The following is a 23,130-nucleotide window of genomic DNA, read 5'->3' as shown; positions in this document are numbered from 1 at the left end:
TGAGGGAGCTGGGGTTGATAGCCTGCAGGAGAGGAGGCTCAGGGGAGACCTTCTTGCTCTCTACCTGCAGGGAGGTTGCAGCCAGGTGGGGGTTGGTCTCTTCTCCCAGGCAGGCAAGCAGCACCAGAACAAGAGGACACAGTCTCAAGCTGTGCCAGGGGAGGTTCAGGCTGGAGGTGAGGAGAAAGTTCTTCCCAGCAAGAGAGCTTGGCCATTGGGATGTGCTGCCCAGGGAGGTGGTGGAGTCCCCATCCCTGGAGGTGTTCAAAGCAGGCTTGGATGTGGCACTTGGAGCCATGGTTTAGTTGTCAGGGGGTGTTGGGTGAGAGGTTGGACTGGATGATCTCTGAGGTCTTTTCCAACCTTATTGACTCCATGATAGTCTTGAAGCACAGCTTGGGTGTGGCACTTGGTGGCCTGGTCTAGCTGATGGTGTGGTGGTGCCAGGGCATAAGCTGGGCTCAGTGCTCTCAGAGGTCTTCTCCAGGCTCCATCACTCTGTGCTTCTGTGGCACAGGCTGGAGAAGGATATTTGAGGAAGTGTGGGAGGGAGATTACAGAGTGGGGGTGGTCTTGATGGAGGCAGTGGCAGCAGTGACTCAGCTGTTAAGAAGAGAGAACAGACAGTTGCTGACAGCAAGGGGAGCATGGAGAGAAGCTTCTGCACCCAGAAGCAGTGGGTTCAAGTAGAGCAGGTACTGGCTGTGCAGCTCTGCAGCAGTTCCTTTCCTTCAGGAAATGGCCCAAGGTAAATAAATCATCAGGGCTTTGATAATGCCAGCTCACAGTGTGCTTTGGGTTTCTTGCTTGGGAGGCAGCATAGCACTCACTGAAGGCAATTTGGCTTGGCTTATCCTGCCCAGATCACAGAAGGGAGGGGTAGGCTCTTGTTTGTGATCTGGAGCAGTGTTTAATTATGGAATCATAGAATCACAGAACATCACAGCTTGGAAGGGAGCTCCAGAGCTCCCCCAGGCCAACCCCTGCCAGAGCAGCATCACCCAGGGCAGGCTGCACAGGAATGCATCCAGGGGGGGTTGGAAAGGCTCCCCAGAAGGAGACTCCACAGCCCCCCTGGGCAGCCTGCTCCAGGGCTCTGGCACCCTCACACCAAAGAAGTTTCTCCTCCTCAAGTCCATTGTCAGCCCCAGGGCAGATCATCTGTGTCTTGCCCTAGCTGAGCCTTGGGGAGTTGTGAGGACAGGGAGATGCTGCTCTGCCCCTGTGGTGCCTGCACTGCCCCAAACCACTGCCTGTGGCACCCTGCCCTCTGCCTCTGCAGAGTCTCTGCAGCTCTTTCCAGGTGCTTGGAGCTTGCACCTACCTTGGTCCCTTCATGTCCTCTTCAGCAGACTGAACCAGCAGAGCTGCCTTCATCTCCCTTCACAGGCCCTGTGCCCCAGACCCTGCCCATCCTGAGAGCCTCTACTGGCCCCTCTGCAGTTTCTCCACATCCCATCTTTGCTTGGGAGAAGAGAGGGAGCCCCAAAGCTCTCCATGGTACTTCAGCCATGGGCTCACTGCTCACTGCTGACCTGAAGGTTCCAGAGCATTGCTCAGAGTCTTGGCTGTGCTCCCCCATTTGCCTGAGGCTTGCCTGGTTTGCAGTGTTCCTCTGACACTTCTCTTTCTCCTCCTTAACTTCCTTGCAGCTGGGGTTTTCCTTAAGCCCTTCCCCAGGCTGCTGTTGCTGCTTTGCAAACCACCAGGCACCACAAAGCCTCAGGCACAGCACAGGGCTCCTTCTGCCCTTAACAGAGGCAGCAAAGCTCCTCTCAGCTTTTCCCTCCTGTCCCAAACACCTAGTGTTGCATGGATTGAATTTCCTTCCAGAGGTGCCTCTCTCCTCCTGGAGACTTTCAGGGCAGCTCAGACAACTCTGTCACACAGCTAAAGCTGGAAAAAATTAATCTCACCCTAAGTGGAGAGATGAAAGGCTTCTATTTGCTCCAGCCATTATGTTCTAAATGTGGCTGGGAGCTGGCAAGTCCTGACAGGGGAAAACATCTTGCTCTCCAGGCAGGGAGACAGCCCCAGCCTGAGAGCTGCAGCCTGGTGTGTCCTTGGGGGAGCGTGCAAGCAAACATCTCTCTCTGCTATCCTCTTCCTGAAGCTGACCTTTCTCTCCCTTTAATCTGATCTGCTGCCTCTGATCTTGCTAAGGCAATTGCTGTGGCAGGCAGGCAGATACTCACATCACACTGGACAGGCTGCAGAGCTGGGCCCAGCACAACCTCATCAGCTTCAACTAGACCAAGGGCAAGGCCCTGCAGCTGGGTCAGGGCAATCCCAGGCACTGATACAGGCTGGGCAGGGACTGGCTTGAGAGCAGCCCTGAAAAAAGGCCTTGGGGGTGCTGGGGGAGGAGAAGCTCAGCAGGAGCCAGCAGTGAGCACTTGCAGCCCAGAGAGCCAAGCAGAGCCTGGGCTGCAGCAAGAGAAGTGTGGCCAGCAGGGCCAGGGAGGGGATTCTGCCCCTCTGCTCCACTCTGCTGAGACCACAGCTGGAGCTCTGGGGCCAGTTCTGGAGCCTCTGTGCCAGAAAGGATCTGGAGGTGCTGGAAGGTGTCCAGAGAAGGGCCAGGAGGAGGAGCAGAGGGCTGGAGCTGCTCTGCTGTGAGCACAGACTGAGGGAGTTGGGGTTGTGCAGGCTGGAGAGGAGAAGGCTCCCAGGAGACCTCATTGTGGCCTTGCAGGATCTGCAGGGGGCTCCAAGAAAGCTGGGGAGGGACTTGTGAGGGTGTCAGGGAGGGATAGGACTGGGGGGGATGGAGCAAAACTGGAAATGGGGAGATTGAGATTGGCTGTGAGGAAGAAGTTGTTCCCCAGGAGGGTGGTGAGAGCCTGGCACAGGCTGCCCAGGGAGGTGGTGGAAGCCTCCTGCCTGGAGGTGTTTGCAGCCAGGCTGGATGTGGCTGTGAGCAACCTGCTGTGGTGTGAGGTGTCCCTGGCCATGGCAGGGGGTTGGAGCTGGCTGAGCCTTGAGCTCCCTTCCAGCCCTGACAATTCCATGGTCCTGCCCTGTGTTGCCCCTGCTGGGAGGTGCTGCCTTCATCTCAGTGAAGGGAGAGGTTGAGAGGTGTATTCAGGTACCTCAGTGCATAAGGCTAAAGGAAGGGCACAGGAACAGATCCCCAGAGGCTGAGCTCCTGGTCACTTGCTTTTTCCAGAGAGTTGAGGGATAATAAATCTTTCTCCCAGAGACTTTCCAGCCCATCTGATGCATGTCTCTGCAGCTGGTTCAGCTTCCACAATTAGGAAGGACTTGTTGCTAATTTCCTGCCCATCTGTCTTGCTCTCAGATGCAGCACCTCCCTGGCTGCAGCACCTCCCTGGCTGCAGCACCTCCCTGGCTGCAGCACCTCCCTGGCTGCAGCACCTCCCTGGCTGCAGCACCTCCCTGGCTGCAGCACCTCCCTGGCTGCAGCACCTCCCTGGCTGCAGCACCTCCCTGGCTGCAGCACCTCCCTGGCTGCAGCACCTCCCTGGCTGCAGCACCTCCCTGGCTGCAGCACCTCCCTGGCTGCAGCACCTCCCTGGCTGCAGCACCTCCCTGGCTGCAGCACCTCCCTGGCTGCAGCACCTCCCTGGCTGCAGCACCTCCCTGGCTGCAGCACCTCCCTGGCTGCAGCACCTCCCTGGCTGCAGCACCTCCCTGGCTGCAGCACCTCCCTGGCTGCAGCACCTCCCTGGCTGCAGCACCTCCCTGGCTGCAGCACCTCCCTGGCTGCAGCACCTCCCTGGCTGCAGCACCTCCCTGGCTGCAGCACCTCCCTGGCTGCAGCACCTCCCTGGCTGCAGCACCTCCCTGGCTGCAGCACCTCCCTGGCTGCAGCACCTCCCTGGCTGCAGCACCTCCCTGGCTGCAGCACCTCCCTGGCTGCAGCACCTCCCTGGCTGCAGCACCTCCCTGGCTGCAGCACCTCCCTGGCTGCAGCACCTCCCTGGCTGCAGCACCTCCCTGGCTGCAGCACCTCCCTGGCTGCAGCACCTCCCTGGCTGCAGCACCTCCCTGGCTGCAGCACCTCCCTGGCTGCAGCACCTCCCTGGCTGCAGCACCTCCCTGGCTGCAGCACCTCCCTGGCTGCAGCACCTCCCTGGCTGCAGCACCTCCCTGGCTGCAGCACCTCCCTGGCTGCAGCACCTCCCTGGCTGCAGCACCTCCCTGGCTGCAGCACCTCCCTGGCTGCAGCACCTCCCTGGCTGCAGCACCTCCCTGGCTGCAGCACCTCCCTGGCTGCAGCACCTCCCTGGCTGCAGCACCTCCCTGGCTGCCACTCTCTGTCTTGGCCAACCAAGGGCAAACAGCAGCAGGCTGCAGCTGTCCCTTCACTTGGAGCCATGGTTTAGTTGTCAGGAGGTGTTAGGCACTAGGTCATAGGGTGGACTTGATGCTCTCTGAGGCCATTTCCAGCCTGGTTGATTCTGTGAGTCTCTGACTCAGGGACAGCAGAGAAGGGCACCACCCTCTGCTGCTGAGCTTTGCCTTTCCTAGATTTTGGCCTAGAATGCCATTAAACTGATTTCACCAATGTATTCCCTCCTGTCCCTGGCCTTGAAAGGTGTTCCTGGGCTTTGCCACTCCTTGCTTGCAATCTTTTTGTGTCCTCCTGCATATGCATTGCCCTCTCCAGGGAGTGTATTGCCATCATGGGTCAATGGATGGACCAGGAAAGGCAGACAAAATGTCATTCCATTCCCTCAAAGCAGGTTTGAATCCAGTGCCTGCTCTCCTGGCTGCAAAGGCCATCTGTGTTCTTTCTGCAGGCACTGAGGTCATTTTAAGCCAGAAGCCATGCCTGCTGCTCAGCTCAGTCTCAAGCTGCACCAGGGGAGGTTGGGGCTGGAGGTGAGGAAGAAATTCTTCCCAGCAAGAGAGATTGGCCCTTGGGATGTGCTGTCCAGGGAGGTGGTGGAGTCCCCAGCCCTGGAGGTGTTCAAGAAGAGCCTGGCTGAGGCACTTGGAGCCATGGTTGAGCTGATCAGATGGTGTTGGGTGAGAGCTTGGCCTGGATGATCTCTGAGGGCTGCTCCAGCCTGGTTGATTCTGCGATGCATCTGCTCCCATTCAGTGTTTGGGCTCAGGACAGTTAGGTCCTTTGGTGCAGTGTGATGGACTGGGAGCAGACCTTTCAGAGGTATTATCAGCCCCTGCCTGCTGCAGTGTGAGGTGTCCCTGCCCAGGGCAGGGGGGTGCCACTGGCTGAGCCTTCAGGTCCCTGCCAGCCCTGGCAGCTCTGCAGAATGGAGCTCTGCACTCTGGCAGTATCTTCATCCAAGCCTTTCAATTTCTCTTCCCTCTGCAAATGCAATTGTTCTTTTCATGAGAACATTTTGGGGGGGTCTATGTTCAGGAGGAGACTTGACAGGGTGCTTGGTGCCATGGGTTAGTTGATTAGGTGGTGCTGGATGATAGGTTGGACTTGATGATCTTGAAGGTCTCTTCCAACCTGGTCTGGTCTGGTCTGGTCTGGTCTGGTCTATTCTATTCTATTCTATTCTATTCTATTTCATTTAAAGATTGTCCCTGAGCCTGAATCCTGCATCTGTGGTGGAGTTCTGCCCCTTTGCTTTGGGGGTTTTATGACTGAGCTGTCCAAGCTGATGACTCTGCTGTTCTGACAACTGGAGGTGCTCTGCTGCTTGCTTGCAGCTGTCTTGCATTAATGTGGAGACTCAGTGGGAGGTATTAATGAATTATTTCTGTTGCTGCAGGGGGTGAGAGCCACAGAAGGGCCCTGAGGATGAGCAGAGGGCTGGAGCTGCTCTGCTGTGAGCACAGACTGAGGGAGTTGGGGTTGTGCAGGCTGGAGAGGAGAAGGCTCCCAGCAGACCTCATTGTGGCCTTGCAGGATCTGCAGGGGGCTGCAAGAAAGCTGGGGAGGGACTTGTGAGGGTGTCAGGGAGGGATAGGACTGGGGGGGATGGAGCAGAACTAGAAATGGGGAGATTGAGATTGGCTGTGAGGAAGAAGTTGTTGCCCAGGAGGGTGGTGAGAGCCTGGCACAGGCTGCCCAGGGAGGTGGTGGAAGCCTCCTGCCTGGAGGTGTTTGCAGCCAGGCTGGAGGTGGCTGTGAGCAACCTGCTGTGGTGTGAGGTGTCCCTGGCCATGGCAGGGGGTTGGAGCTGGCTGAGCCTTGAGCTCCCTTCCAGCCCTGGCAATTCTGTGGTTCTTTAGCTGGCAGTCTAAAGCCAGGGCTGGACCTTGTGCCATGTGTGCTGTAGGGCTGCACACACTGCACTCAAATTCATTGCCTTGGTTTAAAAGGGCTGAAGTCTGGACCCTGCCTCACAGTTGTTTGTGGCTGGGATTGTGAAGCTCTTGGGTGCTCCTGGCTACCTGCATGTGTTGGCATTGCTGCTTTCTCTGCTCTGAAAGGAAATGGTTTTGCCAGAGGAGTGTTCACTCAGAGGCTCTGTGGCCTTTAACAGGCTTCTGGAGCTATGCCTAAGCATTTCTCATGCTTGTGTAGCTCTGCTGTCATCATCTTCCTCATCATGGTCCTGTACTGAGAGATCTGCAAGGTACCACAGTAGGGAAGGGGTAAGGTAGAAATGCAGTCTGGCCAGGCTGTCCCAGATCTGAGACAAGGCCCTTGCAGCTCTTGGAAATGCTGGTGAGAAGGATCCTTCAGACCAGCCCCCTGCAGGAAGCAAGGCTGTGGCCTTGGCAGTGGCATTGTCAAGTGGATTCAGGAGGTTGGAGATCTCACTGCAAAGCCAGATCCAAGTTCCAGTGGACACTTCAGTGTCCTCTGAGCTCACTTGTAAGCAGCAGAGGAGGCAGCTGGATCAGCCAGTGGGTTTTGAACCAGTGTCATGTTGCTGCAGCAGCTGGAAGGAAGCCTGGCCTAGGTTTAGTTTTATCCATCCAGCTTCTGTTTCCTGGGGATTTGATCTAGAGACAAGTCAGGATTTACAGTCTGGTGCTTCTCATGGTGCTGCCCAGGGAAACACATCACTGGAGTGCACTGGTTGGCTCTCTGCTTCCAGGGCAGGGCTGCAAACACAGGAGGGGTCTGGATGTGCTGGAGCAGGTCCTGGGAAGGGCCACAAGGATGAGCAGAGGGCTGGAGCTGCTCTGCTGTGAGCACAGGCTGAGGGAGTTGGGGTTGTGCAGGCTGGAGAGGAGAAGGCTCCCAGGAGACCTCATTGTGGCCTTCCAGGATCTGCAGGGGGCTGCAAGAAAGCTGGGGAGGGACTTGTGAGGGTGTCAGGGAGGGATAGGGCTGGGGGGGGATGGGGCAGAACTAGAGATGGGGAGATTGAGATTGGCTGTGAGGAAGAAGTTGTTCCCCAGGAGGGTGGTGAGAGCCTGGCACAGGCTGCCCAGGGAGGTGGTGGAAGCCTCCTGCCTGGAGGTGTTTGCAGCCAGGCTGGAGGTGGCTGTGAGCAACCTGCTGTGGTGTGAGGTGTCCCTGGCCATGGCAGGGGGTTGGAGCTGGCTGAGCCTTGAGCTCCCTCCCAAGCCTGTCAATTCCATGGCTCTGTGATGCAGTTTGTGCTGTGTGTGCTCGTTCCAGGCAGAGCCTGCAGCTGAGCAGGGATCCAGGATCTGTCTTGGGTAGAAGACCTGAGATCTGGAAAGCCAATTTAGCAACTCTGGGGTAAGGTTTTGCCAGAGGATCTGGATGACAGCCTTCTGGGTTCCACTGGCCCTGGGTCACATGCTCTACCTAAATTCCATGGGTTTGCAATCCCAGACTGCAGTGGCAGAGCTAACAGCCTGCAGATGCCATGCAGAAAGCAGAGCTCTGCTGCAGTGATTGAGAGCAGGAGGGGAATTTGGGGCTGTGGGTGGCAGCAGTAATGAAACAATTAATTCCTTTTGGCTCTTAGAGCTTTGTAAAAGCTAAGAGGGTAATTGACAGGCTCAGCTGGCAGCTACAGAGCAGCAGCCTTCCTGTGCTCCTACAGCCCCTGGGAAGGCAAGAAATGGCTGAGAAACATCAGTTGCAAATCATCTGGAGCACATTCTTTGTGGATCTTATCACTGTGGTTGGGTTGCAAGAGCACTTGGGAGAAATTCTGATCCTTATCAAACATCATAGGGGGAACTTTTCCACCAGACCAAGTTGGAATCACTTAATTATTTCCCCCCCATTTCAGAACCTCAGAACTGAGTCAGCTGCTCAGATTTACCTTCTCCAGCTTATCTTGCAGCTCAGCTGATTTCACAGAACCACAGAATTGTCAGGGCTGGAAGGGAGCTCAAGGCTCAGCCAGCTCCAACCCCCTGCCATGGCCAGGGACACCTCACACCACAGCAGGTTGCTCACAGCCACCTCCAGCCTGGCTGCAAACACCTCCAGGCAGGAGGCTGCCACCACCTCCCTGGGCAGCCTGTGCCAGGCTCTCACCACCCTCCTGGGGAACAACTTCTTCCTCACAGCCAATCTCAATCTCCCCATTTCTAGTTCTGCTCCATCCCCCCCAGTCCTATCCCTCCCTCACACCCTCACAAGTCCCTCCCCAGCTTTCTTGCAGCCCCCTGCAGATCCTGGAAGGCCACAATGAGGTCTCCTGGGAGCCTTCTCCTCTCCAGCCTGCACAACCCCAACTCCCTCAGTCTGTGCTCACAGCAGAGCAGCTCCAGCCCTCTGCTCCTCCTCCTGGCCCTTCTCTGGACACCTTCCAGCACCTCCAGAGCCTTCCTGGAGTAGGGGCACAGCTAGCACACAAATGATCCATACATAGCATCTTAGTATCTTCACTTGGGGGTTTTATTGTTAGCAAATGGTTAAAAACTTGTTTCCCCATGGAAGTTAGTATCACAGTATCACAGAATCAGTCAGGGTTGGAAGGGACCACAAGGATCAGCCAGTTCCAACCCCCCTGCCATGGGCAGGGACACCCCACACTAGATCAGCCTGGCCACAGCCTCATCCAGGCTGGCCTTAAACACCTCCAGGGACAGGGCCCCAACCACCTCCCTGCACAACCCATCCCAGGGCTTCACCACTCTCATGGGGAAGAACTTCCTCCTCACCTCCAGCCTGAATCTCCCCACCTCCAGCTTCATTCCATTCCCCCCAGCCCTATCACTACCTGCTAACATGCTCAAGCCCTTCAAACCCTTCCTCTTTGCTTTTCCCCAAGCCCTGCCTGCTGAGGCATGGGATCCTCTCCTTCACATCCTCTCTACTTTTCTGTTTAGCATTTTTTCTTTTAATGTTTGGGGTTTTTAATCTGCTGCCAAACCAAGATGACCTCATAGCCAATGCATGCATTGTTCTGGGCTCTCAGGCTCTGCAGAGCACTTCTGCAGGCAAGTTTCATCAGCTGGATTTCTGTCCAGCCTCTGTCCTCTGCCCTCCTGCTTCACATGGCCTTTCTTTTTCCTTCCCCTGCAAAGGGGAGCAGACAGAGCTGCAGGGGAGAGTTGCATTTGTGATAGAAATGAAGTCCAAGTGGGCTGCCTTCACCCCACTGCCTGATGCAGCCAGGCTGTCCTTGCTGTGCCTCATTAACATAAGTAGCCACAACCTTCTGCTGGCTGTGATTTCCTGGAGCCTTCCCTCCTCACAGGGGAAGGCTGATCACAGCTCACAGGATGTTAGGGCTTGAAAGGGACCTCAGGAGATCATCCAGTCCAACCCCCCTGCCAGAGCAGGAGCACAGCATCCAGCACAGGAACACATCCAGATGGGCCTTGAAGGAGGCTCCACAACCTCTCTGGGCAGCCTGCTCCAGGGCTCTGGGACCACCCCAGTGAAGAAGTTCCTCCTCCTGTTGCTCTGTAGTGCCTCTTGGGCTGTGTGGCAAGGCAAAAGCCAGATTGAAAGAAAGCTTGGATGGAACTGAGGCAGGGTCACCTTGGGCCATTGCAGAAGGAGGGATGTGCAAGGGGAATGAGGAGCTGGGGAGCAGCCAGCCAGTCCTTTTGCAGCTGCTGTCACCTGCTGAAGAGAGTGAAGAGAGCTGCCTTAGGAGGACAGAAGGTTAGCTGGGCTGCCTCCTGAGGGGTGCTGGGGTTGGGATTCTTGAGGGAAGACAGCATTCCTTCTCAGCTGTGCCACAGGGTAGATTTTACTCTTTGATTAATAGATAACTAATTAAGGGTGGTGAGAGACTGGCACAGGTTGCCCAGGGAGGTGGTGGAAGCCTCATCCTCATCCCTGGAGGTGTTTGCAGCCAGGCTGGAGGTGGCTGTGAGCAACCTGCTGTGGTGTGAGGTGTCCCTGGCCATGGCAGGGGGTTGGAGCTGGCTGAGCCTTGAGCTCCCTTCCAACCCTAACAATTCTCTGATCACTTCTGTGATTGATTGCCAACATATTTCAGTCTTATCTTAAGGCATGATTCCTTCTCTTTGGCCTTGAAGTTGAGTAAAGGGATTAGAAACCAAGCAGAAACTGAACAGTGCATCACTTCCCCCCCACCTTCATATAACATCTGCTTGACAGCTGCTTTTGGAGCACCTAAGCCAGGTCTGCATGCTAGGCTGTTGTGTGTTAGCCAGTTGGGTTGGGTTGGGTTGGGTTGGGTTGGGTTGGTCTTTTCAAGCCTTGATGGAGCAGTGAGATTCTCTTGCATTTTTATTCTTACTTTCTCCATTGTGACTTCTCTCCAGACAGAATCACAGAACTGTCAGGGTTGGAAGGGACCTCAAGGCTCAGCCAGTTCCAACCCCCTGCCATGGCCAGGGACACCTCACACCACAGCAGGTTGCTCACAGCCACCTCCAGCCTGGCTGCAAACACCTCCAGGCAGGAGGCTTCCACCACCTCCCTGGGCAGCCTGTGCCAGGCTCTCACCACCCTCCTGGGGAAGAGCTTCTTCCTGATACCTAATCTAAATCTCCCCTTCTCTATCTTGGATCCATTCCCCCCAGCCCTATCACTCCCTACCACCTCACAGAAGGTGAGTAGGACAGCAAATGAAGCAGAGGGGAACAAATGGAGCTAGGAGGAGGACATGAGTTCAAAGGAAGGAGAGGAAGTGACTCACAGCACAGAGGCAGACCTGTGGAACTTGCCCAAATGCATTAGAGATGCTCAAAGCTCACATGTGCATCAGGCAGGGCTTGGAAAGCTCACAGATGAGAAATCTAGCAGCCACTAGATCTGTAGAAGTCACATCTGTATCAGAAGGTCCCTGAAGCAGGCACTGACAATGGTTGGTGGCTGGGGGACAGGCAGGGGAGGTGTCACAGCTGCACGCACTGCTGCTTCCCATCTTGGCAACCTTCCTTGGGCTCCAAGCACTGCTTCAGCTCTTGGGCAGCAGCAGGAATGCCCAGCCCAGAACAGGCAGGAAGAGGAAATCAGGAGCAGTTCCAGCAGCAGGAAAGCTGAGTTTGCCTCAGGTCATTGTGGGACTAAGTCCTCTGCTCTTACACCTGGAGAGGTTTGGTTTGTTGCAAAGCAGAATCAGATGGCGACTGCTGTTACGCCTTGGGTCTCCTGGGAGTCAGCGGCTACTGCAGGGCTGATCTGAATCCATGCCTAAGCCCAAGGCACCTGCAGTCCATTTAAACATCTAAACAGAATCACTTGCTTTTGGCCTCTGGTGTTTAGAGGCTCTTTTTAGCTTCCCTTTGGTCTTCCAAGCAGTGTAACATGACTGCAATCCAAGAGGAGAAGGCACCAGAAGCAGCTCTGACTTTGCTGAGGGCTTCTGTCTCTGCTTTTGAACTGCAGAGGAAGACACAGTTCACAGCAGGTCTCCATATCCTTAGCAGTCTATATCACCTTTCAAGTTCTTAATCCAGAAGAGGTCCTTTGCCACTGGTTCTCCTTTACACTGAGAGAATGCTCAGTGCTGGCTTCCCAGGCCGCTCTGTGCTGGCAGAGGTGAGCCGCGCTGCCGCTGGAGGCAGCGAAGGAGGCTCCCCCGGCGGAGGCTGTTGGGACACGGTGAATTTCCATTCCTCTGAGGCCTCTGGGATTTTCACAGGGCTCCCTGCCTCACAGCAAGGTGCTTTCCAGTTAGTTTAATGTTGGAGCCCAGGCCACATCACAGCTGGCAGCAGCACAGGTCACAAATAAAAGGCATTGAAGGCTTCTTCGTTAAGAGCTCTCTGCCGCGGGAGCTAAGCTGCGTAGCAGCTCCCTGCTCTGCCAGGACAGTGACCAGGAGGTGTTCCTGGATGCAGTGAAGTGTTACTTACTGAAAAAAACCCAACAAGATTGTCTGGGCATGTCAGCAAGGTGTAAGCTTACACTACAGGGCACTTTATTGACTGTGGGACGGAGCTGTCTCTGGCAGAACAGTGAAACCAAAAGCAGATCTCCTCACTTGGTTGGGGTGTGCGAAGCACAGGCTGTAAAACCACCTGTGCCCAGAAACACGGCCAGGGAGAGGCCTTGCTGTGCAAAAGGAGCACTTACAGCCCCAAACAAACATCCAGCTGGCAGCCAGGCACCAGTGGTGTGCCCCAGGGATCAGTGCTGGGCCCTGTGCTCTGTAACATCCCTGCCATGGGCAGGGACCCCTCACACTACAGCAGGTTGTTCAGAGCCACATCCAGAGGGGCAGAATCCTCTCCCTGCCCTGCTGGCCACACTTCTCTTGCTGCAGCCCAGGCTCTGCTTGGCTCTCTGGGCTGCAAGTGCTCACTGCTGGTTCCTGCTGAGCTTCTCCTCCCCCAGCACCCCCAAGGCCTTTTCTTCAGGGCTGCTCTGCAGCCAGTCCCTGCCCAGCCTGGATCAGTGCTTGGTTTGCCCCAATCCAGCTGCAGGACCTTGCCCTTGGTCTGGTTGAAATCCACCTTCAAATCAAGTTAGCTGGTTACTGTTAAACCCAAAGTAGTAAAGCTGTGGGCCTCCCAGGGGGGGTTGTCAAGGGCTGGTGCAGAGTGCTGAGAGCTGAGTGCTTGTGCATTTTTCCTGTGGGTTTGCTGTGGGTTCCCTGCAGTTGTTCTCCCCTCTTTCACTCACTCTCTCTCTACAGGTTGTGGATTCCCTGTGAGGTTTCATGATGGAGTGACTTGGGATTTATCAGGTCTTCCCCAAAAAAGAAACCCAAGCCACAATAGCAAGAGGAGAGAAGAAAAGGCACATCAGCTTTAAAACCAAGGCAGCCTTGCAGCCCAGGGGAGAAGGAGCAGCTGCTGTGGCTAGGAGTCACGCTTTGTGTAGAGGTTTCAACTGGGCTCCTCTCTTCTTTTTTCTGCTCTCCAAACCATCCCCATGCTTTTCAGATGGCAGGGTCAGGCTGAGAGGGTAGGATAGCAGCTGTCTGAGGAGCAGCCTCTGCAGTCACTGCCCTGGTTAATGCCCACTGATGGTGAAAGCAGGGCTGCAGGAGCTTGAGGCGTTTTCTGGCTGGAGCAGGGCTGCGCCCAGTGTGCTGGATCCTCAGGACACCATATGGTTGCCATCACCTAACCAAATCAGTGGTGGAATTATGCAGCCATTTCCTCTACCAATTTGTAAACTTTCATACATGACCTCTTCAAGCTGACAGAGGAAACCAGAAACAGACCCAGCAGGACCTGACTCTCATTTACACCAAGGGCTGTGCAGTGCTGGGAGCTGCTGGGGTAAATGAGAATCAGCCCCTAGGCTACCAGTGCACTGCAGTAAGTTCTCTTCCCTGGAGAGCAGCTTCCTTTTGTGTCTAGAGAGCTGCTGAGCTTCAGCCCTGGCTGTCCTGACCTTGAGATTCCAGCTTCACACAGGTACTGCCTCCCAGAGAGGAGCTGCATGCCCGAGGCTGCAGCGCTGCTGAGGGCAGGTTCAGCAGTGTGTGTAGGAGAGCAGAACAGAGCCATCCCCTCCCTGGCCACAGCCAGGCAGCCTGAAACAGCTGCTCTGAACTTTTCCAAACGTGTGAAATCTGTTCTGTGAGAGCAGAGCTGGTTCCTGGCTCCCTCAGCTCAGCCTTTGCAGGAGTCCAGCCCCTCAGAGGGCCTGGACAGGGCAGCCCCTGAGGCTGCATGCAGCTTTGTGGGCCTCTGAGAGCACTTCTGAAGGAGCTCCACAGGCTGGGTGAGATCTAACAAGGCTAAGTGCAGGGTTCTACACCTTGGCCACCACAAGCCCAAGCAGCTCTGTAGGCTGAGCACAGAGTGGCTGGGGAGCAGCCAGGCAGAAAGGGACTTGGGGGTGCTGATTGACAGCAGCTGAACAGGAGCCAGCAGTGTGCCCAGGGGGCCAAGAGGGCCAAGGGCAGCCTGGCCTGCAGCAGGGAGAGTGTGGCCAGCAGGAGCAGGGAGCTCATCCTGCCCTGTGCTCAGCACTGCTCAGGCCACACCTTGAGTCCTGTGTCCAGTTCTGGGCTCCTCAGGTTAGGAAAGAGGTTGAGCTGCTGGAAGGTGTCCAGAGAAGGGCAAGAAAGCTGGGGAGGGGTCTGGAGCACAGCCCTGTGAGGAGAGGCTGAGGGAGCTGGGGTTGCTTAGCCTGGAGAAGAGGAGGCTCAGGGGAGACCTTCTTGCTCTCTCCAACTCCCTGAAGGGAGGTTGTAGCCAGCTGGGGGTTGGTCTCTTCTCCCAGGCACCCAGCACCAGAACAGGAGGACACAGTCTCAAGCTGTGCCAGGGGAGGTTTAGGCTGGAGGTGAGGAGAAAGTTCTTCCCAGCAAGAGAGATTGGCCACTGGGATGTGCTGCCCAGGGAGGTGGAGTCCCCATCCCTGGAGGTGCTTAAGAGCAGCCTGGCTGAGGCACTTGGTGCCATGGTCTGGTTGACTGGACAGGGCTGGGGGATAGGTTGGCCTGGATGATCTTGGGGGTCTCTTCCCACCTGGTTGATTCTGTGATTGATCCCTGAAGATGTGCAGCAGCACAGAGCTTTGCAGGGCACTGCTGGGATGTGCTGCAGTTTGTCACCATGATAACTCTGCTCGCTTTCTGTCTGCCTCCTCCTGGCATCCCTGCCTGTGGGCAGATAGTTCACAGAGGAGGTTTTAAGCTGTCAGGATGTGTTGAGCACTACCAGAAGTATTGCCATGGAAGAGAAATGGTACCCCCAACAGCTTGGGGGAGCTGCCAGCACTTGAGCAGGGGGTGGGAAGCTTCTCAGCCTGTATCAGCAGCGGTTGTAGCGCGGCCCCCGACGCCCGGCGTGAAGATTCAGGCTGGGAAAGATTGAGCCACAATTCCCTGGGAGACCTCTTAGTCATAAACAGAGATGAAAAAATGCCCAGCTACACTGTTTGTTTACTGTCAGAAGCCTGAAGCTGCCTGGACAGACTGCCCTTTGGCATGCCAAGGCGCCTGGCCCTGTTTGCCCACCCTGCTCTGCCAGCTGCCTGGGGCAGCGGTCTAGCCCATAGCTGCTCTCCAAGGCAGTAGTGCAGATCAGACCTCCTCACCAGGGCAAGTTACAAGAGCAGCACATGAAGGCCTCTCTGTGGCATGTTAATCCAGCCTCCTTGGAGCTTGAGTTCCTGCACAGCAACAAATGTCACTTGTTTGCTGGAGAGATTGTCCTTAGTGCCTCAGAGCTGGATCTCTGCTGGAGAGTGGAGCTCCTCTGCACTGCTTGTGGGAGCACAGCCCTGTGAGGAGAGGCTGAGGGAGCTGGGGTTGATAGCCTGGAGAAGAGGAGGCTCAGGGGAGACCTTCTTGCTCTGTCCAACTTCCTGCAGGGAGGTTGGAGCCAGGTGGGGGTTGGTCTCTTCTCCCAGGCACCCAGCACCAGAACAAGAGGACACAGTCTCAAGCTGTGCCAGGGGAGGTTTAGGCTGAAGGTGAGGAGAAAGTTCCTCCCAGAAAGAGTCCTTAGCCATTGGGATGTGCTGCCCAGGGAGGTGGTGGAGTCATGATCCCTGGAGGTGTTCAAGAGGGGATTGGATGTGGCACTTGGAGCCATGGTTTAGTCATGAGGTCTGTGGTGACAGGTTGGACTTGATGATCTCTGAGGTCTTTTCCAACCTTATTGATTCTGTGATTCTATGATCACTTCCTTGTCTTCCCTGCTCTAGTCATGAGGTCTGTGGTGCCAGGTTGGACTTGATGATCTTTGAGGTCTCTTCCAACCTTACTGATACTGATACTGCTGCTTTGTGTCAGACACACAGGAATGGAGGAGGAGCTGCAGAGGTTGCCCATGGGCAGGGGGCACACTGCTCCCCGGGGCAGCCTCTGTGCCTGGCTGCAGCCTTGCCAGGGGGGCAAGCATTGAAAGAGGCAAACCCAGCAGTGAGGAGTCAGGCTGAGGAAACTCTGACAGCTGTGCTTGGTGGCTTTTAAAAGAGCCCTGAGTGGCATTTCCCCCTCTCTGTTCAGTGTCTGTGTGTCATGGAAGCACCCAGTGGTGTTTGCCTTTTGTTACAAACTCCTGGGGGGGGGGGAGTTAAAATCATAGCTAAGATGCCTGCAAGATTTTGTGCTTCTAGGTGGCAGGGACTGTCAGGAGCAAACCAGGTGGCACTCAGATACAGGGGAGTGGAAGGGATACAGGGGAGGGGAAGGGAAGGGAAGGGAAGGGAAGGGAAGGGAAGGGAAGGGAAGGGAAGGGAAGGGAAGGGAAGGGAAGGGAAGGGAAGGGAAGGGAAGGGAAGGGAAGGGAGAATAGAATAGAGGAGAACAGGATAGGGTGGAGTGGAGTGGAGTGGAGGGGAGGGGAGGGGAGGGGAGGGGAGTGGAGTGGAGTGGAGTGGAGTGGAGGGGAGTGGAGTGGAGTGGAGTGGAGTGGAGTGGAAAAGACCTTGGAGGTCATCCAGTCCAACCTATCACCCAACACCATCTAATCAACCAAACCATGGCACTCAGTGCCCCAGGTTCCAAAGCTTAATCCTTGTTAGGGCCCTGGCAATGCTGATCTTATGTCAGGAGCCTTAAAATCTTCATTGGTGTTCCATGTGGTTTTGAGGCCACCTCAGCATAGCCATCAGAGGGAGAAGACTGAGGGAGGGATTTGCTTCAAGAGGGGCAGCTAATTTCTAGATGCTTGCAGCTCTGGTTGATTCTGTTCTGGTTTTGTAGTGCCCTGGACAGTTCTTGGTGGCAAGGGCTTCATGAATGTGATCATTAATCAGCATTTTAACAAGCAACAGATCTTATCCCCAGGCAGAAATGTGTTTCTGGACCCCAGCTTATGAAATGAAGGTCCTGGCACCGGTGGCTGGAGTTGTAGTTATCTGTAGCTCTCTATCTGTCCATGTCATCTGGCTTCAACAGCACTGATCTGTGGAGGTGATCAAAGGGAAAGTGAGAATGGTAAAGCTGAGCTCTTGTTGGGATATTGTCTTTCCAGGCTGCTCTTTTTCCAGTCACCCTGCCAGCAGGCAGGCTCAGGCCTGCATCTTCTGTTTCAGTTGTCATCTAAGTGCAGCTCCTGGCCCCAGCCAAGGCCATCTGCTCTTGGGGAATGGCAGTGATATATTCAGCCTCTGCTTGCCTCTCATGCTCAAGGGCCAAGTGCTGCCTTGTGAGATGTGCTGGTGTTCACCTTCAGCTCTAGAGCATGTGTTAGTATCACCAACTGCACTTTGATTTCAGATTTGTTTGCCTAGGGTTTAAAATTAGGGATGAGTCATAGCACCACCACCCCCACCCCCACCCCCTCTGAGGTGCAGTTCAGCACACTCCAGAGCAGGAAATATTTTTACAGGTTGGAGACACAACCCAACAATGTTTCTAAATGTCTTACTTCTACCTGATCACTAATCCCTGCAGGCACTGGTGCTGCATATGCATACTAGGTATTGCCTTCAAATGAACAGCCCTGAGGAGAAGGACCTGGGGGTGCTGGGGGATGAGAAGCTCAAGAGGAGCCAGCAGGGAGCCAAGCAGAGCCTGGGCTGCAGCAAGAGAAGTGTGGCCAGCAGGGCCAGGGAGGGGATTCTGCCCCTCTGCTCCACTCTGCTGAGACCACAGCTGGAGCTCTGGGGCCAGCTCTGGAGCCTCTGTGCCAGGAAGGATCTGGAGGGGCTGGAAGGTGTCCAGAGAAGGGCCAGGAGGAGGAGCAGAGGGCTGGAGCTGCTCTGCTGTGAGCACAGACTGAGGGAGTTGGGGTTGTGCAGGCTGGAGAGGAGAAGGCTCCCAGGAGACCTCATTGTGGCCTTGCAGGATCTGCAGGGGGCTCCAAGAAAGCTGGGGAGGGACTTGTGAGGGTGTCAGGGAGGGATAGGACTGGGGGGGATGGAGCAAAACTAGAAGTGGGGAGATTCAGCTTGGATGTTAGGAAGAAGTTCTTCCCCTTGTGGGTGGTGAGAGCCTGGCACAGGCTGCCCAGGGAGGTGGTGGAAGCCTCCTGCCTGGAGGTGTTTGCAGCCAGGCTGGATGTGGCTGTGAGCAACCTGCTGTGGTGTGAGGTGTCCCTGGCCATGGCAGGGGGTTGGAACTGGCTGAGCCTTGAGCTCCCTTCCAACCCTGGCAGTTCTGTGATTCTATAACAAAAGTTGTGGCCTGTTTGGCTTGAGAGTGTTGTAGGTAGCAGCTAAACAGCAAAGCACTGCTGGTGCCCTGCAGCACACTCACTGCTCCCTTTGCCTGCAGAGTAGGATGTGGGTTTGCAAGTTAGGAGCTGATTGCCAGAGGGCCTCTCTGGCACATGAGAGGTGAAGCCTGTTAGGGAGATGCATAAATGTCCTTGGTGCTGGATCTTTTCAAGGGGCTCTTTGGGGCAGGGATGGGCAGTAGCCAGCCTCCAAGCAATCTTTTTGCACAGCAGCTCCTGGCAGCAGTTTGCACTTTACAGCCTGGTACATATCTGCCTCTGCAAAGCTCCTACCTCCAAGTTTCTTGTCTGCTTAGGAAGTGCTTTCCTGGCTGAGAGGTGTGTGGCACTGAGGGACATGGTTTAGTGTTGGCTCTTTACTACTGGGTAAAGGTTGGACTGGATGATCTTCGAGGTCTGCCCAGTTCAAGCTCTGATCCTGTATGGAAGCTGCAGCCCAGGAGGTTCCAGCTCAGCATGGAGGAACTTCTGCACTGGGAGGGTCCCAGAGCCCTGGAGCAGGCTGCCCAGAGAGGTTGTGGAGTCTCCTTCTCTGGAGCCTTCCCAGCCCCATCTGGATGTGTTCCTGTGACAGGGATCTGCTGGAGAGAGTCCAAGGGAGGGCTACAAGGGTGATGAAGGGACTGGAACACTGCCTGGGGAGGAGAGGCTGAGAGCCCTGGGGGTTTGTAGTCTGGAGAGAAGACTGAGAGGGATCTGATCAATGGCTATCAATAGCTGAGGGCTGGGGGTCAGGAGGGAGGGGACAGGCTCTGCTCACTTGCTCCCTGGGACAGGACAAGGGGCAGTGGATGGAAACTCCAGCACAGGAGGTTCCAGCTCAGCATGAGGAGGAACTTCTGCACTGGGAGGGTCCCAGAGCCCTGGAGCAGGCTGCCCAGAGAGGTTGTGGAGTCTCCTTCTCTGGAGCCTTCCCAGCCCCCTCTGGATGTGTTCTGTGTGCCCTGTGCTGGGTTCTATGTCCTGCTCTGGCAGGGGTTGGACTGGACAATCTCCTGAGGTCCCTTCCAAGCCCTGACATCCTCTGAGCCTGTGATCTTCTACCCAGATACATTCAGTGATTCTTTTTTAAGCAATGTTATAAATAGTCATCAAATCATGGCAGGGACATTGGGACAAGATGTAGTTTTAATGCCTCTTACCTTTGGCCTGTTCCCCTGTGAGCACTGACTTCCAGAAGGATTTCTCTGTGCAGTTCATTGTCTGACTGAGCCTTGCCTGCATCTCAGTGGTTAAACATGAGATGGGAATTACAGCTGTAGTCTGGGAGCTGTAGCAGAGTGGTTTCAGAACTCTGGTACCAAGATGGTTTTAATTACAGTCATCCAAACCCAGCAATGTTTGCTTCTCATGGTCAGTCATTTGGGTTTTGGGGGGTGGGGGGAAAAGAAGAGAGAGTGATAGCTCTGCAGTGTGTCTGCAGAGTATCTGCATCTGCCCAGCACCTAACTGTGTGTAACTCAGTTCCCTGAACTGCAGACACAGCAATGTGGTGTTTGGATGTGAACGTGGAGGAAATGCAGTCACCCTGGCATCAGGATCACAGGAGCAGAGCATGGTAGGGGCTGGAAGGGACGTCCAGAGATCACCCAGTCCAACCCCCCCCCTGCCAGAGCAGGAGCAGAGAACCCAGCACAGGGCACACAGAACACATCCAGAGGGGGCTGGGAAGGCTCCAGGGAAGGAGACTCCACAACCTCTCTGGGCAGCCTGCTCCAGGGCTCTGGGACCCTCCCAGTGCAGAAGTTCCTCCTCATGCTGAGCTGGAACCTCCTGTGCTGGAGTTTCCATCCACTGCCCCTTGTCCTATCCCAGGGAGCAAGTGAGCAGAGCCTGTCCCCTCCCTCCTGACCCCCAGCCCTCAGCTATTGATAGCCATTGATCAGATCCCTCTCAGCCTTCTCCTCTCCAGACTGAACAGCCCCAGGGCTCTCAGTCTCTCCTCACAGGGGAGATGCTCAGTCCCTAAGCATCCTGGTAGCCCTCCTTTGGACTCTCTCCAGCAGATCTCTCTTGAGCTGGGGAGCCCAGAACTGGATGCTGTGTTCCAGGTATGGTCTTAGCAGGGCAGAGCAGAGAGGGAAAGGAGAGCACTGCAAGTACAGGCTCCAGCTCAGCAGAGCCCTTCCCCACATGGTTAAACAGCACTGCAGGCAAGTTACAGTCCTTTAGTCATAGCACCAAGTACAGTGTTGAAGCGGAGCCTGATGGCATTTTCCATCCCTTTCCATCTGATCCAGGCTTTTTCCTGTTCTGCTGCATGTGATGGAGGGCTCTTCACACTCCACACAGCATGAGCAACCCCTCTGACTTTTGGAAGACTCCCTCAGCAGTTTGAATTTGCTAAGCTGTCAGAAATACTTTGGTGTGGAATGCCTGTGAGGGCTGGAAGGCATTTTCCCAGCTCTGTGCTTTCAGAGCAGATTTAACACATCTTTCACCCTCTTGTTTTCCAGGACCACCTGTTATTGCCAGCCACTACCCACAACAAGACCAGAAGGCCAAAGATGTCTATAGTGCTGCCAGCTGTAAACATCAATGGTGAGTCCAAAGCCTGAGAGCCATGGGGGTATTCTTCCAAAGCTGTGCCTGGCTTGTGTCTGGAGCCCAGAGTTAGACTAAATGTCTCTTGTTCTGGTTCTGAGAAAGCAGACAGACTGGTCAGTGCTGGGCCTCACTTGCCAGAGTCCCCACTGCAGTGCTGGCAAATCACCAGTGCTTGGTCACTGAGGCTGTGAAGAGAGGCTGCATGACTCGGCCAGCAGTGCTGCACCATCTCCTCCTAGCTCCTTCAAGGGCAGGGTCAGCAGTCCTGCATCATCTCCTCCTAGCTCCTTCAAGGGCAGGGCCAGCAGTGCTGCACCATCTCCTCCTAGCTCCTTCAAGGACAGGGCCAGCAGTCCTGCACCATCTCCTCCTAGCTCCTTCAAGGACAGGGCCAGCAGTCCTGCACCATCTCCTCCTAGCTCCTTCAAGGGCAGGGTCAGCAGTGCTGCACCATCTCCTCCTAGCTCCTTCAAGGGCAGGGTCAGCAGTCCTGCACCATCTCCTCCTAGCTCCTTCAAGGGCAGGGTCAGCAGTCCTGCACCATCTCCTCCTAGCTCCTTCAAGGACAGGGCCAGCAGTGCTGCACCATCTCCTCCTAGCTCCTTCAAGGACAGGGCCAGCAGTGCTGCACCATCTCCTCCTAGCTCCTTCAAGGACAGGGCCAGCAGTGCTGCACCATCTCCTCCTAGCTCCTTCAAGGACAGGGCCAGCAGTCCTGCACCATCTCCTCCTAGCTCCTTCAAGGGCAGGGCCAGCAGTCCTGCACCATCTCCTCCTAGCTCCTTCAAGGGCAGGGTCAGCAGTGCTGCACCATCTCCTCCTAGCTCCTTCAAGGGCAGGGTCAGCAGTGCTGCACCATCTCCTCCTAGCTCCTTCAAGGGCAGGGTCAGCAGTGCTGCACCATCTCCTCCTAGCTCCTTCAAGGGACAGGGCCAGCAGTCCTGCACCATCTCCTCCTAGCTCCTTCAAGGGCAGGGCCAGCAGTCCTGCACCATCTCCTCCTAGCTCCTTCAAGGGCAGGGTCAGCAGTGCTGCACCATCTCCTCCTAGCTCCTTCAAGGGACAGGGCCAGCAGTCCTGCACCATCTCCTCCTAGCTCCTTCAAGGGCAGGGCCAGCAGTCCTGCACCATCTCCTCCTAGCTCCTTCAAGGGCAGGGTCAGCAGTGCTGCTCCATCTCCTCCTAGCTCCTTCAAGGGCAGGGTCAGCAGTGCTGCACCATCTCCTCCTAGCTCCTTCAAGGGACAGGGTCAGCAGTGCTGCACCATCTCCTCCTAGCTCCTTCAAGGACAGGGGTGGTGCTGCCCAGTCCCAGTGATTGAAGCTGGTTAAAGGTTACTTGAATGTGATCTGACTCCTCTGCCTTAGTGGCTACCAAGCCCCCCTGGAGCGTGGAGCTTCGCCTCCTCCTCCCCTCGTTCTGTTCCTCCTCCGCCTGCCTAGCAGGGCAAATTCCTTGGCCCTGCTGCTTTGCTAGGATGCTGAGTGCCTTCCCTGGCTTTCTTCAGCTGTTTACCACTGTGTTATACAACACTCAGCAGGAGTGGGACCTCTCAGCACTGCATGGTCAGGATTAGTAATCATCATGTTCCAGTGCTGCAGGGCAGCAGAGAAAACAGCTTTGCAGCAGGGGCACAGCTGAGATGGTCCTGAGCTGCAGGTCAGTCCCACGTGGGAGGCAGAACTGCATCAAATCTGTCACTAATTGTTATGGTGAGGGAGTGGCAGGGTGGGACAGGGTGGCTGTCACAGTCACAAAGCCATCTGGACCCCTCTGGCAGTGCAAGCTCTCCCTGCTGGGTGGCTGTGCCCGGAGGTGCACACTGAAGCATGCTGAAAACATGATCTGCACTTCCACAAACCAAGGCAAATCAGGAGGAGTTGATTCAGGCTTTCAGCATTTTGCTTAACTCCATCTTCCCATGTAAGCCCAGGGTGATAATCTGCAGCCAGCTATCTGAGGGGGATTTTTATTAGCTGCATCACCATTATTTTTGGCACTTGCATGCCTGAAACTCCCTTTTCATGTCCATGACAAAAATGCTTTGCTGGCTGAGCCTGCCTGACCACTTCCATCACTTGTAGAGCAAAGGCTCTTTGCTGCATTGCAAAGCCTTTCCTTCTGACCATCTTCCTGAGTCTTCTTCTACTTGGAACAACTTCTTTTGGAGTTGTTGGAGTAAGTGTGGTGTGGAAAATGCACATCAAGAATCCAGTGAGGAATCTTAGCCTGCATGAA

At 55.5% G+C, this 23,130-nt stretch overlaps 1 protein-coding gene across 2 annotated transcripts in view; it reads left to right on the top strand.

Annotated features, from left to right (window-relative positions):
* The window catches only part of ATF6 (activating transcription factor 6), a 90,534-nt gene that overhangs the window by 45,607 nt on the left and 21,797 nt on the right, over positions 1-23,130 (top strand). For both annotated transcript variants that reach the window (XM_068164579.1, XM_068164578.1), the window contains exon 15: positions 20,802-20,886. In XM_068164579.1, coding sequence (XP_068020680.1) covers positions 20,802-20,886 — 85 coding nt within the window. The remainder of the gene's footprint in view (positions 1-20,801; positions 20,887-23,130) is intronic.

The sequence above is a fragment of the Melanerpes formicivorus genome, unplaced genomic scaffold, assembly GCF_026170545.1.
Source record: "Melanerpes formicivorus ecotype bairdi unplaced genomic scaffold, bMelFor1.0.p_v2 SCAF_81, whole genome shotgun sequence".
Lineage (NCBI taxonomy): Eukaryota > Metazoa > Chordata > Aves > Piciformes > Picidae > Melanerpes > Melanerpes formicivorus.
This window is presented reverse-complemented; position numbering and strand designations above follow the sequence as displayed.